At 42.1% G+C, this 14,880-nt stretch overlaps 1 protein-coding gene across 4 annotated transcripts in view; it reads left to right on the forward strand.

Moving 5' to 3' along the window:
- TRIM67 (tripartite motif containing 67) overlaps positions 1-14,499 on the forward strand; it is a 37,501-nt gene extending 23,002 nt beyond the window's left edge. For all 4 annotated transcript variants that reach the window (XM_066994063.1, XM_066994064.1, XM_066994065.1 and 1 more), the window contains 4 exons: positions 354-492; positions 1,974-2,277; positions 7,342-7,504; positions 8,505-14,499. In XM_066994063.1, the coding sequence (XP_066850164.1) occupies positions 354-492; positions 1,974-2,277; positions 7,342-7,504; positions 8,505-8,570 (672 nt within the window). In that variant the 3' untranslated portion in view covers positions 8,571-14,499. The remainder of the gene's footprint in view (positions 1-353; positions 493-1,973; positions 2,278-7,341; positions 7,505-8,504) is intronic.
- Positions 14,500-14,880: the final 381 nt, after the last annotated feature.

A 14,880-nucleotide genomic window follows, 5' to 3' on the forward strand; every position in this document is an offset into this window, starting at 1 on the left:
AATATAAGAATGGCCACAGTAGTTGAGATTCTAGGACTACTGCCTAAAATAGCGTTTTGGAATAGGTGTTTAGGAAGAGAGGATAAAAAGTAAAATCTTTTTGTGTTCCCTTTCCTGCTGTACCTTCCCAGCTTTACCTTCACCTTAGTGTCTCCAGTGCTGACCTTACTTGATGTCTCCACTTCTGTAGCTATCCATGTTATAACAGCCTAAACTCTGCATTCACTAAAACCATGAGAAGTTGTTTACTTGTCACTTCTGTTTAGAAGCCTTAACGTGATCATGAGACACAGAAACAGTTAAACTATGTCCCTCTTTCTCTCTTTCTCTTTTTTTTTTTTTGGTGTGTTTAGGAAGTATATGTTGGCAAGGAGACTCTCTGCACTATCGATGGCCTTCATTTCAACAGCACCTATAATGCGAGAGTCAAAGCTTTTAACTCATCAGGAGTTGGTCCTTACAGCAAGACAGTTATTTTACAGACATCAGATGGTGAGTTTGTTTTTCGCCAGTTTTTAAAGTAAAACCTGCAGCCCTCAGTGTTGGGACACTTGCATCCCATTATATCCACTGATATATGTGGCACTTGCTGGCATGGAGATTTTGGATCATCTCAGCGGGGAGGCCAGGGACAGAGCTGCCCTCCAGGCGTGCACCTCCAGATCAGGGCTGAAGAAGGCATGTCAAGTAACGCAGGGCTGTGCCCCTGCTGTCTCTGCTGTCCCCTCTGCACGTGAACTAAACGACTGCACAGCATTTGCATCAAGCTGCATGCACCTTTCTGTGTGCATGCTTTTCCAGTGCTGATTGAAGCTAATCCACGTGCAGGTGACCGATACTGCCGAGTGTACGTGCAGAAGGCAGTGCCAAAAACCACACGCAGCTGTAGGTGTATTCTGATGGCTGCTGCACTGCACTTGGGCTGAAAACTGAGCCTGCTGTCTTGGGGGGGAACAAACCAGCCCTAACTTCACTAATGATAAAATTCAAGTAGGCCATTTCTTTACACTTTTGGGGGATTTTCCATTGTCAGTAACACTTCAGGTTTCAAATCTGCAGTTTTGTTTGGTTATAGAAGTTTGGTGTCTAATTAGGGTCTTTATTTGTTTTAGTATACAGAAGCAGTTATGCAACACACTGGATATTTGTATGCCATGCTGTCTCCACTTCTCCATTTATCTTTGGAATTTATGTTTTTCCTCACTACTGCTTCAATTTCAGAGCAAGGTTTGATAAGACAGAGATGGGAATTTGTGCTTGTTCCTCTGTAATTACACTTGACATCCATAGAGGCATTACAAGAAGTTCATCTTCAGTAATGATATTGTAATGAATTGAGAAGTATGTGCTGTCCTCACTTCAACTTTTATCCTGTGTTGCCAAAATAGGCCAGTATAAATTATTAATACTTTAAGAGCTTTTTCTGTGTTTTTTCCTCCCCTTTGATAAACTGGTGGAATCAGTCCTAACCAGCATGGACACAGAGGAACTCCGTTTCTACTAGAGACAATCCTGAACCAAATCACAGTTGTGAGCATTTTCTGCATTATGAAGAAGCCTTTGTCTCCTCTATGACTTTCTGGTTACTGTAGGAGAACAGCAGGTCACTGCCCTTAGAAGCCTCCATTCAGAGACACAGATGACATAAGGCACACGAGTAATTATCCCTTCCATAGTACTTTAACCCACCTGGACTGAAAAATGCCTTTCAGCTATTCCTGAGTTATGCAGATTGCATGAAGCACTCTTTTTTCTTTCTCACTCAATCACCAGTAGTCACTCTGAGCTGGGTCTCAGTGCAAAGCAGTCCTGTGTAACCTCTAGGATAATGAGAAAAGATCGTCCTTGTTACTTGAGAGTGTGGTAGGGTCTTTAGAAAGGCTGAACCTCATTCTCCTAGTGGAAGTAGGGCAGCTGATGGGTGGGTACAGCCAATTCTGTCATAAACCTGCATCTCCTTTTCCCCTGCACAGTGGCGTGGTTCACCTTCGACCCCTCCTCAGCTCACAGGGACATAGTGCTGTCAAACGACAACCAGACCGCCACCTGCAGCAGTTACGATGACCGGGTTGTTCTTGGCACAGCCGCCTTCTCCAAGGGCGTGCATTACTGGGAGCTGCACGTGGACCGGTACGACAACCATCCCGATCCAGCCTTTGGCATCGCCAGGATTAACGTCGTCAAGGACATGATGTTAGGCAAGGATGACAAGGCTTGGGCCATGTACGTTGACAACAACCGCAGCTGGTTCATGCACTGCAATTCTCACACCAACCGGTAAGCACCATCTGCACAATTTTCTCCTTATCGGTTGTTTTTTCTCCTTGTCATCAGAGGAAGAGATCTCAACAAGCCATAGTCCATCTTCCTGCCAAATAGTTATTTTATTCCTGACAGAAGTCTGCCTCACCTGTTCTTAAAAGTCACCAGTGACAGAGATGGCATCTTGTCCCCTAGCAATCTGTGTTGGTGTATGTTATCCATTCTGTTATCAGTTTTTTCCTGAGATCTAGCCTGAATCTCCCCTGCTGCGATTAAACCCATGACTGCATGTCCCACCCACAATGTCAGTAGACAGGAGTGCCACACAGTCTAAATCCCTTGTATATTTGGAAAACACTGTATTTGTATACCTACTCTACCATGATGGGAGACTGATGTACAAAGTCTGGCTGAGGATATATAGCAGGTCTGTGGAAGAGTGGGAATCAATTTTGATTTAGTTTTCTACTGCCTGTCTCAGCAGGTTTTCCATACTTACTAGGTCAGATGTTGTTTCAGTTACATCAAATGATTAAAAGAAAGGTTTGCAGTCATTTTTAAAACACTAAAAATGCTTGTATTATCTCCTTAGAGGGAAGTTTCTGCCAACATTCACGGCATCCTAAAACTGATAATAATGTCTCCTGTTGTGTAGTCATTCAAACTCTAAAACATACTTGTATTTTGAGTATGTATACTGCAATTGATGGTAATTTTTGTTTGAAGCAGTTTGATTTTTTTTTTTTTTAGTTCATTACAGAGAGGTGGAAGAACCTCATAGCTGGACCCAAAGCTATCTGAAGTAAATATGAATATTTTCATTGGCTCCAAAGGCCCATGAAAGGTCTTTTTAGGACATGACTTAGGTCCTAAGTAAATGCAGCATAAAATAACATCAGAATGATAAATATATCAAAAGGTTCTCTGTCCCTTTAATATCTTGATTTGATTTAGGGTGGAAGTAATGTTAAGCTGTGTAAATTTTAATGCTCTGTGAAACAGCTTATGTTTTCTGGAAAAAACTGGCAAACGTTCTGTGTGCTGCTGTCCCAGAAACCTCTTTTATGGGTATGGTCCTAGGCATGCTTCTTCCCGCGAACAACAGAAGAGCAAAGCAAAAGCTTTCCTTCTGGGAAGCACAAATAATGGAAACGCTTTGGATTTCCAATCATCCTGCTTAAACAGGAGAACAAAGTACTTGGTGTTGATGAGAGCTTCCCTCTTTTTACTAGGTAAAACACAAAGGTTTTGCCGGCACATCCAAGGAATGGGCAGTCCAGCAGAATATTCTTTCAAGTGAAATACACTGACGAAGGGCATGTAGTCTCATAAAATCACATGCGCTTCAATGAAATTAGGTCTGGGCATTATATTTTTAACCGTGACAGTCAAGTAGGTCAGGTTTTTAACTCATTAGCTGTGGTAGTCTAGTGGAAACAATTGTTGCTGCCTTGTCATTTTTCCCCGCTGGAGACAAGTGCATGATAGCACAATGTCAGTCCAAAGAAAATTTATCGCCAGCTTTTAGCCTCTCGGATGTTATTATGTTGGAGGCTATATCTTAGTAATCATTTCATCCATCCAAATCTTCATGAGACTAAATTAGGACTATAAATAAATGTCTAGCTTCAAGGATAAGCTGGGGTGGAGCTTGAAAGACTGAGGCATGGGACCTGCCAAGTTTAGAGAACCTCCCTGTTCTTTTTGCTCACAGCAAGCACACCAGGATCTGTCTGCATCCTTAAAACTGCCAGGCTGGGCTCGACCTCTGTCGTGCTAGAAGAAAGGGCATGAACAGATGAACCTAATGCTATAAAAATAGAGAGACGTTTGAGAACAGGTTATGCAGACCCCGGTTTGATGCTTCAGGGCAGGGATATACCTCTGTCAGGTACCTTTCAGCCTTGTTGTTCCTGGAAATAATCAGTTCACACCAGAGATGTTGTGTGCCCATTGCTTAGAGGCATCGCCACTCATTGCAGTAGATCTGTACCTTGGCAAAGTTCCCAAAGGCAGGAGTACCTTGTGCTACAGGCAGTATGCTAGCTGCTGCATTGGTACATGAAGAAAGAGATGGAAATCACACTGAAATACTTTATGCTTAAAGACTGTGGAACGTCAAAATCTGGACAGGTAATCTTTAAGCCCCCTGCTTATAGAGAGTCTCTTCACTAACTTCAGAGGTCTCAAGAACAGGTTCTCATCACACAAAAATATTACAATTGACTGAAAAATACTGTCCTTGACAATGGACATGGCAAAGTTGTTAAGTTACTGTAAAGTTCATGAAAAAAAATACTGCTAATGTGGAGTTAATTCTTCAGTGTATTAAAGAGTGCTCATAGATTAAGATTTATTTTTCGGTAATAGTGAAATTTACTCCTATTCTTAAGTCCTCAAGCCAATTCATTCAGTCCAGTTTTGCAAATTGTCCACACTGCTGCTGAAAGCATTCTGAGAATATCAGATCCCACTGCAGCAGACAATGGCATATTTCAGGGTAGTCTAGTTCCTGTCTCTTCACTCAGACCTTAGAGCCCTGCACACAGCACTGGCAGTCAGTACTTATCGTTGTGCACAGAGATAATATTTTCAGGACTGTGGGAAAAGGTGTGTGGGAGTTGGGATTTACTTGGAATAATTAAAGTGGTGCATGTTTTCAAAAATGGATCATCATTGCAGAAGTACTGTACCAGGTAGCTGCCTCTTCCTTTCACGTGGCCTGCAGACTATCAGGAGCCTGTGTTATAACTGCCATTAAGTAGTTTTAAAAAGACATTACAGAAAAGTGTCAGCTCTTGGACATGCTGACACAGAAGTGTATGAGGAAAGAGCATCAGTTTAAGTTGGTTTGAGCTAGCAGGCTTTTGTATTACAACTAAGACATTTATTAGAATAAATATCCTGTAATACCGTCTTGATGTACTGAAGAGTGAGGAAATGTTTTGTACAAGTCTGCTCGTGAAACTTTAGCTGTCCCATCTTTCCTCCTAAAGGAGGTAACCGTGACAGTAGTCCCAAAAGCACTGGATTTCTCAAAATAAGTTCCCAGAGACATCATGGGATGCCCAGAAGGAGCAGCTGTTCAGCCTCAGAAGCCTTGGCTTCATCCTGCCAGAGCCTGCTGCTCCCTGTGGGGAGGTGGGTGCTCAGTAATGAGGCAGTTACCTGCTGAAGTCCTGCAAGATTTGGGGCAGGAAAGCCAGGGAGAGCCCCATGCTTTGCTCCCCTTGTCTGGCGCAGCCCTCAGCTGGGTCATGTGCTGCAGGCAGCATCTTCTTTTCAGCAGGGCTTTCCCCAGGGGCTGCAGAGAAGTCACTCAATGTCACCATGTAGCACGTGGCTAATTAGCCCACAAGAAGCAAATTAGTTTATTATATAAGAAAGAGCACAATAATCTCAAATAGGCAAAGTTGCCATTTCTATTTCCCCGAGAGAATCAATGTCATTTAAAAAGATGTCATAAAATCTATTTTAAAACACTGCAGGATATAAAACTTGGTGCACTACAATCAAAGCTGTCCTCCATCAGAGGAAAAAAAAGAAACACGTCATCCATTTGTAAATAGCTCTAGATGGTGGTAGTGACGCTTTCCACAGTCTCATTATGAGTTTTATGATTGAGTGCTTTTAAAAAACAACAACCTAGTTCTTAAGATACTGAGGCTAGGTAAGCATTTTAACTTTTGTTGGAAAATAATACGCTTTATGGTTTTGAAGAGCTCAAACACAAACCTGTTAATGCTTATAATACCAGAAATAAAGGGAGCTCAGAACTGCACAGTTTTAAATCTAACACATCTGAGAGACCAACTCCTGATTCTCAACTGTACCACTATTGTTTGAAGAGCTTTAAATAGAGAAGTCAAAATACTATTGCCATTACTATCACAGATAAAACTACTTACACCTTAAGAGGAAATTGTGTGTGCCACATTTAGTCTAAAGGAAAACAGTTTATGACACCTAGTGGACATGATGAAAATTTCTTACCCTGCACCATATTCCTAGTGTATTTGTTTTATCTATGTGATAAAATTTATGTTAAAATTGCATTTATCCTGTGAATTTTGCGTGCCTGAGGGAAACTTGTGGGACAAAGGACAGTTGCTTCCTTTCCTAATGCAAATGACTTGACATCTGATTTAGCCTGAACAAATTGTGTCAGGTTGTAAATGCATGGCAGAGCCCCCACCCCATGACATTAGTGAAGTAGCAGTGCCTGTGGCCAATTTGCATATGTAGCACATTTCTTGCTCAGTGCTCTTTAAAGTAATACTGGGTTTGACTAACCCCCAAATCAAAGTGCATTAATGTCAAATCGTTCATGCATGTAATGGCTAGATCTGTCCTGGCACGCTCTGATACCATGGTAGCTCTCAGCAGCTGCTCCTGACACAACCAATTATCGCCAATACTAATAACTGTGCCCCAAAGCTTCGAACAGCTCCCAGCCCTATAGCTGAACACCTCGTCAGCCACAGATCTACGTGTATCCTTAACCAGTCCCACCTTCCCTTCCTCCCCGAAACCAGGATCTGTTGGACCTATGCTGGCTCCCTGGCCTCTGGAAAATTGGGTCCCCTTAGGAATTGCAGAGGTGAGTCTCGAGCTGTTAGCAGGCATAGTGACTAAAAGTGAATGCCTAGGACACAAGCTTTTCTGCTTGTTCATTCTCTGCTGTGCATCACTCCACCACAGCAGGGGCACTCTCAGGAGCTGTCTCCAGGACTCCTGTCCTGCACCCTTGGCACTGAACTGATCTGCTTGCCTGCCCAGCTCTTGTCAGCCTAGGGCATCTGTTGGCTTTGGACACCATTTTCAGCACTGAGTTTACAACTGGAGGAGAAATGGACCTAATTTCTCTTGCAGATATCCCCTTTAGGCTCTGATGAATGTGGTACATATATTTTGGGTAACGGTGCAGTTTGGTCATTGCCAAAGTGCTGTGGGGCTAATCTTTTCACTGTGCTGCTCCACTCTCCCCTTCCTTAGTAAGACTGCTTGTCCTAGAGAGAGCAGCAGCGGTGTAGTATTCTGCTTCCACTAAACCAACTGCGCGGTCCCTTTGTGCCTTAGGACTGAAGGAGGCGTCTCTAAAGGTGCCACCGTTGGTGTTCTCCTGGATCTGAACAAGCACAACCTGACCTTCTACATAAATGGGCAGCAGCAAGGGCCTCCAGCTTTTGAAAACATTGAAGGTGTCTTCATGCCTGCATTGAGCCTCAATCGAAATGTCCAGGTAAGTCTTCTGTAGTTCAATACAACTTACCCTGCTCAGCTAAAGGAGGGCATATGCTACTGGCCATTTCTGCTGTGACCGATAATGTCATTTGTAGGTAGTCACTATGGATATTGGCTCTTTCCTTCTCAGCCTGCACTGAGAAGGCTAACACTTTCTTGAAAACTGGATTTGACCTTCTGTCTTGCTTCAAAGATGTGAGGGGTAATGCTGTAAAAGCAAGCAAAAATGCCTACACATCCTAATGCCTACATTGTTCTGCTGCAAAACCCCACTTAGAAAGCAGCAGGGCTAAGTCTGCTTCTGCCAGTTTGACTAAAAAGCATGAGTATCCGAATTCCACATAGATCTGGTGTTTAGAGATAATTAACACTGGCAAGAGACAGAAATGCCAACTGCACAGTAGTAAGTAGAGCAAAGACAACATAGGTCAGAGAATTAGTTCAACAGAGAAGACCCAGTCGGCACATTGTTCATGAAGTTCAGAGACTTCTCTCTGTTACCAAGAGATCTCCTCTTGGAGGAACCTTCTTTCAATATAATGCGTTTTTTACTTCAAAACCACTGTGTTTGGCTAGAAACAGGAGGTAATGTAAGGGAGAACCAGCACCTCTACCAATGGAAATACCAGGAGCCTGAGGACTGAAGGCTGATTTTAGTCAGGCAGGACCAATGCAGTCAGGGGTGGAATATCCATCATTTACAATCCCCAGACTGAAGCAAGAAACCTCACGTGGCCTTACATCAACATTAGCATTAGTTGCTGATGGCATCCAAATCTTTCAAGGTTTCGTAGCTTTATTGTATTTGATGCACAAAAGTGGAAGACATGCACTTTCCTGGGCACCTGACTGCTATTTTCAACACAGATTTTCAGTTGCAGCCTTCCTACGTCCTTTAAGTACCTGGCTTACATTTACCATGACCAAGTTAAGGCAGAGCATGGCCAAGAACGTGTGAGGGGGATGCTCATGGCCAGTGTTATTTCTTCTTTGCACAGGTGACACTGCACACAGGACTGGAGGTGCCACAATGTGTAAAGCAGCCAAAGTTGCCCAGCAACTAATGAAGCTCCTGCCTGAGCCCCTGCTAGATTCTGTAAGCTTTCTCAGTGTGATTTGGCACCTTTTAGTAAGTCAGCAAAAAAGCATTCTCTTCCCTACGTAAAATGTTGTACACCATGTTGCTCACTGAGTACTCCACTGGTTACAGCTCGCCCACTCCATCTTTAATTTAACAAGCCATAGCAAGCATACCCACAGAACTGGCACGTGATTACAAATGGGTACCTGCACATATCTGTACTGCACTGCATACATGTGCACACAACACGCATACACATATTTATAAGGTGAAAAGTTAAATGAGTGTATTTTCTCTCCCATGGCTGGATTTGTACTCAAAAGATACTAAAGATGCTTGAAAAAATTGGCAAGACTAGGGCTGGGGAACACTGGCTGTTGGAACAATTCACCAGTTGGTGAACTGGATTCCTTTGCCTCCTGAAATCCTTAATTCAAGACAGCGTGTGTTTTGGCAGCTGAAGTGGAAGCTGTGTGCTCAGTTAAAGAATTCACGTGCAAGATTCTTTTGTCTGATACTTCCAGGGGCTCAAATTACCTTAACTATTCCCTCTGTCTCTAGACTACAGTAAGCTGTGACTCGTGTTCCCCTAGAATTCAGTGGCAGAACGAGAATAAGATTGTTTTCCAAATGCTGTCACATAATAGTTGCGCTCGTTTGAGCTTGCACCATGATACCTGCACAATTCAGATATGAAAGGTAGAGAGAAAAATGTTCTTGATACATTTTCATATTTCTTATTTAAGTGTGATTGTGGGGACACAATCACACAGAGAAGATCTGATTGTGGTTATCAGCACAACTCTTGAAAAATGATGCAGGGTAGATCCTTTTGAATTTAACTGATAAGAGATTTATTTAGATATGGTATATGCAAAGTATTCCACACAGAGAAATGCTGCTTTTCAGCCTTGATCCTGTAAGTCCTGGGCAGCTGTAGTTCCAATGTAGCTTTGAGATCAAAAGCCTTAATTTTCTGTTAGATTAGGGTGATGTATCTAATGTCTTGACTTCCATGAAACATTTGAGCAAGAGAGATTCATAGGATTAATGCTAAATCCATTCTGAAGATGTTTTCTGGATTGGGACATAAATACTTTGTGAGACTTGACTGTCTCTTGTGTCTCCCATGAAAGCAAGAAGCCATTTCAGATGCTGTCCATGACAACATGAGTCTGACTAACGTGGAACTTCCCATAACCACGGCACTACCACCTGCATGCTGTTGTCAGAAAACATATTGGTTTGTGTGTTTCTTTTCCTCTAAAACAAGTTAACATATGCACTGTGTGTGCATAGCAGTAATGCATAAGACCAAGATGCAGCAGACTGTGTGAGCCCACGACGTCTCTGACTTCGTCATTTGTCATTTTGTCCAATCCTACATAAGTGCAGTGGTATCAAACAAGATACCACAAGCATCAGCTGTTATATCCTATTGATGTATTATGTCCTTTCTTAAATTCTGCTGCTTTATACAGATTTTCCCCTCTAAGCATATGTATAAGCACGTGCATACTGTTGTCAGACAAGTAATTATGAAGCCTGAAAACAAATACCCTAACCCAAATCCAGCTAACTGCCTTGCATTAAACCACAGCCGCAGGACCAACAGCCCAGGCTTCCCTTAGGGCAGCCTGGTGCAGGGGCACTTTCAGTCCCTGGCCTGAGCACGTCACTCAGGTAGTGCTGAGTGCTGGCAAGGCTGCACTGTGACAGAGCAGCCAGCGTCCTCACTGGTGGCATCCCACCCTGCAGCCACTGCGGGGAGTGGAAGGCAACCCGGCATGAAATAGTCACGGGCTATTTCACAGGTGAAATGCAGCCTGCCACCACAGTGCCTGTAACCAGCTAAGCATCTCGTAGCCCACCTCTCCTGCACAACAGCAATGCGCCTTCAGGGATGTCAAGACTGAAATAGGAAACAAAACCAACAACAGGAAAAAAATAACTTAAGCTGTTAAGCAGGAAAGCAACTGTACTTTCTTCAAAGTCTGAAATGGATTGTATTAGTAACCTTTTAAACATTGGAATAACTGTGCTACACTCATCTTGATTTCTTAAGGAATAGCAGAGACCAACTGTGTTTTAATTTTGGTTTTGTTTAATGCCATATGAACTTGTGCAGGATTTTCTAATTTAGTGGGTCTGCTTTAACCTACCTCAGCTAGAATGCTATTGGACCCTGAATTTCCTCTTGAGCATGCTCATCGTAAAATTGTCTTCAGTGAACCTAAAAGCTGAGTATTGCCAGTCAGAGCAGCGTGTGGGAATACTGTACATAAGTTGCACATAGTTTTTTTATATTGAGGCACATCCCATGATAATTTTAATACAGAAGGCACTCCACTTTCACTTTTCTTATTAAAACCAACCAGACGTTTGTTTTGGGACTGAACCTTTGTCTTTACTCCCAGCTTCTGTGAAGGGAATTCAAACGAATTTAGATCTTTCCGCTCTTCAACCATTGCCAGATGTTTAAAATTAATTCTGAATGGGTTTTAGAAGCGTTGCAGTACTTGGGTTTGGTTTGCATAGTTGCTTTGGTATAGGTTCCTAGTGTTGTACCTTGGGGAGAATGCAGTGAGTGGTGCAGGTTACTAAGTTTTAATGGAAATATGGATGGTAGGGACCCGCATCAGCTCTGTAGAGAAGCTCCTAGAAGCTCATTGTTGTTCTAACACTCATACAGGTAGGGTACAGACTAGCTACCATTACAGTCTCTTTTTAACCTAGTGGAGATGCAAATACAATAAAAGGAATACAGTTAGAAGTAGGTATCCTGCATTAGTACGACTAATTTAGCCTAGGTCTAAACCTAAACTAAGTGGGTGTATGTGTTGGTTGTGTACAAATTCAGCGACTTGGATTTGGCATGGTCCATAGCAATAAACCAAGTTACCCCAACAGAATGTAGTCTCTTGACTTAGCTGGATGCATTTTGGTAGTTTAACAGAAATAATGCTTAAGTAGATAGAATTATGCTAGGAAACGAATTACTCCACACGTATATTTATGCAGAGCATCCAGATGGCAGCGGGAGCCATCTGAACATAGAGCAGAGCGGAATTTGCCTTTTGCAGAACAGCGTCAGGTGGGGAGAAGCAGGGCACTTTCACCTCTTTGCTCAGGCAGGAGGTAGCTTGTTTCTCTGCAGGTAACTCTCTCATCTGGTTGTAAATCCAGCAGTCTGCACGTTCTTCATCTACAGCATCTCTTTTGCCAGCTTTTATTTCCTCCAAATCCCTTCTCTGGGAGGAAGCCAGCCTTTTGTAGTGCGGTCCTTGCAGAAACTGTGTTGCTGACTATCCAGGAGGAACCCAGGGGACCAAAGGGTGGCATAGATACCAAAGGGGACCGCTTTGGATGTCTCTTGCTTCCTTTTGATTCCTTGGGATATTTGTGCAGCTCTCTGGGGCTCCAAGCTCCTGCTCCTCCTGTATCCCAGGCACCTGGACAAGCACAGAGCTGCTTTTTGTGGGATGCATCTGTTCCTGGAGCAAAGGCTCTTCCTTGTAAATAGGAAAGCAGAGTCTTTTGCACTGGGATGAATTTCATCCCCTGTGGTACGGAGTCCCCATAAGGCAGTTGTAAATTGACTAAATGTTTACAAAGAAGCAAGTCCTCCTCTAATAAGCACAATGAAACTTGATTTCTGAATATGTCAATTTGGAACATCTGCACAGCTGCTAAATAAATATTGTAGGCAAACTTTCTGTCCTGTAGAGCAACAAGGGACTCTTAGTTTTCACCTACCCACACAAACCCAAACATTATCCTTTGTGAACCATCGTCCTGTCCTGGCTCTTTCCTCTGCAAATTTCCCTATCAAGTTTAGTGGGACCAAACAGAAGAACTGTGCCATCAGGGGAATTGTCAGATCTCCCACTGCGTGCAGTGCTACACAATTTCCTGAACCTGTGTTTCCCTCATCAGCCCAGAAAGAGTTCTTGTGAAGATCTCTTACTAAGAGAGCACAGGCCTAGCTGACAATCTCTTACTACTTCTGAGGCTGAAAGATGCGCACTAAAATCCATGTCAGTAAGGACAGTAGGATACTGTGATGCATCTTGAATTTGGAAAGCAATTTGGCTTCTAAAACGTAAAAGACAGGCAAACAGCCCTGTCACCTCCCATATTTGCCATACTGTTAAGACATATAAAGAAAAATATATTGGACCTAATTAAAAAAAAAAAAACCTTACGTATATCAGAATTTAAGAGGAAAAGTATCAAATGTAATTTATTATGTGCATAGTGTTCCATCATGTTGTAAATAAACCATTACAGTGTATTGCTGTAGTTTGTTCTTGGCTGGTGATGAGAGTTCTGTTGTAGTGCTGTATGAATTCTGTTTTTTAATTTTCTTTTCGAAGTATAATTAGTAAAGATGGCACAGAGCACCAATACCCTAGTTTCCTAGTTGTTCTAGAGCAAGAAGAAATGTGATATGCAGATTTTTTTCTTTCTTACATATTAACATTAAAAGAAGAAAGAGGAAGAGAGTCAAGGTTAAGCTGCCACTACCACCATGTGAAAAATGCTATGTTTGTGACTGCCAACAAGGTGGTGCATTTTGGACCACAATTAAGATGACCTGTTCCTGTGAGAAGGGATGCAAAGTACAACAACCTGTTAACAGCAGCTTACTGGTACCATCTAGTACATCCTTTGTTCACAAAGATGAGAAAATAGAGTTGTTAGACCTAATCTCAGGCTTTATCAGCTTTGCAGCATTCTGCTTAAATAGCAGAGAAAAAAATTAACCTTTGAACCAGGTAAAATAATCTGAAAAACCCAAACATCTTGGCTAGCTCAACTTTGGAAGGGAGATCACAAGTCCATCAACAGGTTATGGTAACAAATCAAACACATTGCAAACGTAAAGGGCACTTGTCACTGAAAACTATCAAAGATGGAGCGTCATCTTACTATTATTAATTTTTATTAACTTTTTTTTTTTAAGTGAGCTGCTTCTAGTTTTTATTGACAACATTTCTGGTCATTCCTCTATCCAGTATTACTGAACGCTGCACACACAAATGGCTGGAGTGGCAGCTTGAAGCACAAATCCACCACAAATAAGATGCACTCAGTCTTCTTATGTGTAGCAGCCCTTATGCAAGCCACAAAAACTAGATGGGTGGGGTTTCTGCATCTTTGCACAATACAGGAGACAGGTATGTGTTGGCTGAGCCAGATACTCAGCAGCATTTTCCCTTTCTGTTAAGTGACTTTCTGTTGCGTTTGTTATTGGAAGCAAATCCAAGCAGAACAGGACTAAATTATTTTTTTCTGCTGATTGAAGGATTTTTAATATTTTCTTGTAAGTCAGTAGATCTAAGTATTTATGGATCCAGATCACATTCTTTCATTCTGATGGCTGCTACCACCTTCCTTTAATGTTGTCAGTAAAAACTAACCTTTGTAGGTAGCATGGTGAGAAGACATTATGTGATGAATATTGAAATAAATGCATGAGGTAAAACTGCTGTTATTTCTGATTGTTATATGAAGCATGAATAACACTAATTTAAATGTTGGCAACCAAAAAAAGTGCAAAGGAATAAGATCATGGTGTTCACTTCTGGTTAAGTGAAGGATGAGAAGTTCTTTGTTTTCTTTTTAACCACAACATTTTTTTCTTTAGCGTCATTTCCCATACCTTATACGAATTTGGACCTGGTGAAATATACATCTCTTCTGCATGTGTCTGTCACCAGATCAAGAGGAAAATAGAAACTTTTATAATTTTGTATCTGTAGCAAAAGTTTGTATTTTTTGAATTGGAAACAAACTGCTTTTTGTCTTTTGGTCTAAAACTTTGTGTATTATTATTACTCTTTTGGAAAAACCTGACATATGAGTTAATGCCGTTTTACAGTTTCTAAATAAATTCTTAAAACATTGCCAACAAATTCAGCATCAGTGGCTTTCTTACTATTATTGAAAAGACTGTCACAGTGCACGCCCGGCTGTTGATACCTGCTTTGTTACCAATCAATAACCCAGAGAAAACCAAGGTCTCTTCTTCAGAGAAACCATCCATGTCTGAACTTAGCACATATGACACATCTCTGTCACAGCACCACCCGATTACCTCTGGCTCATGTACTCTGTAGGGTACATGGGGATGTTATGTAGCTCTCACCCATCTTAGATGCTTTCCCAGAGACAGTTTCCCAGTCTCCAGAAAGTCCTGACGGTGGAGGAACCACGGCTTGAAAACGATGACAGCACCAGAAGGATCTGATTGGAAAGGCCATCATGTAAGTGTAAAAGTCAGACTGGGC

Source organism: Anser cygnoides, chromosome 3 (genome assembly GCF_040182565.1).
Source record: "Anser cygnoides isolate HZ-2024a breed goose chromosome 3, Taihu_goose_T2T_genome, whole genome shotgun sequence".
NCBI lineage: Eukaryota > Metazoa > Chordata > Aves > Anseriformes > Anatidae > Anser > Anser cygnoides.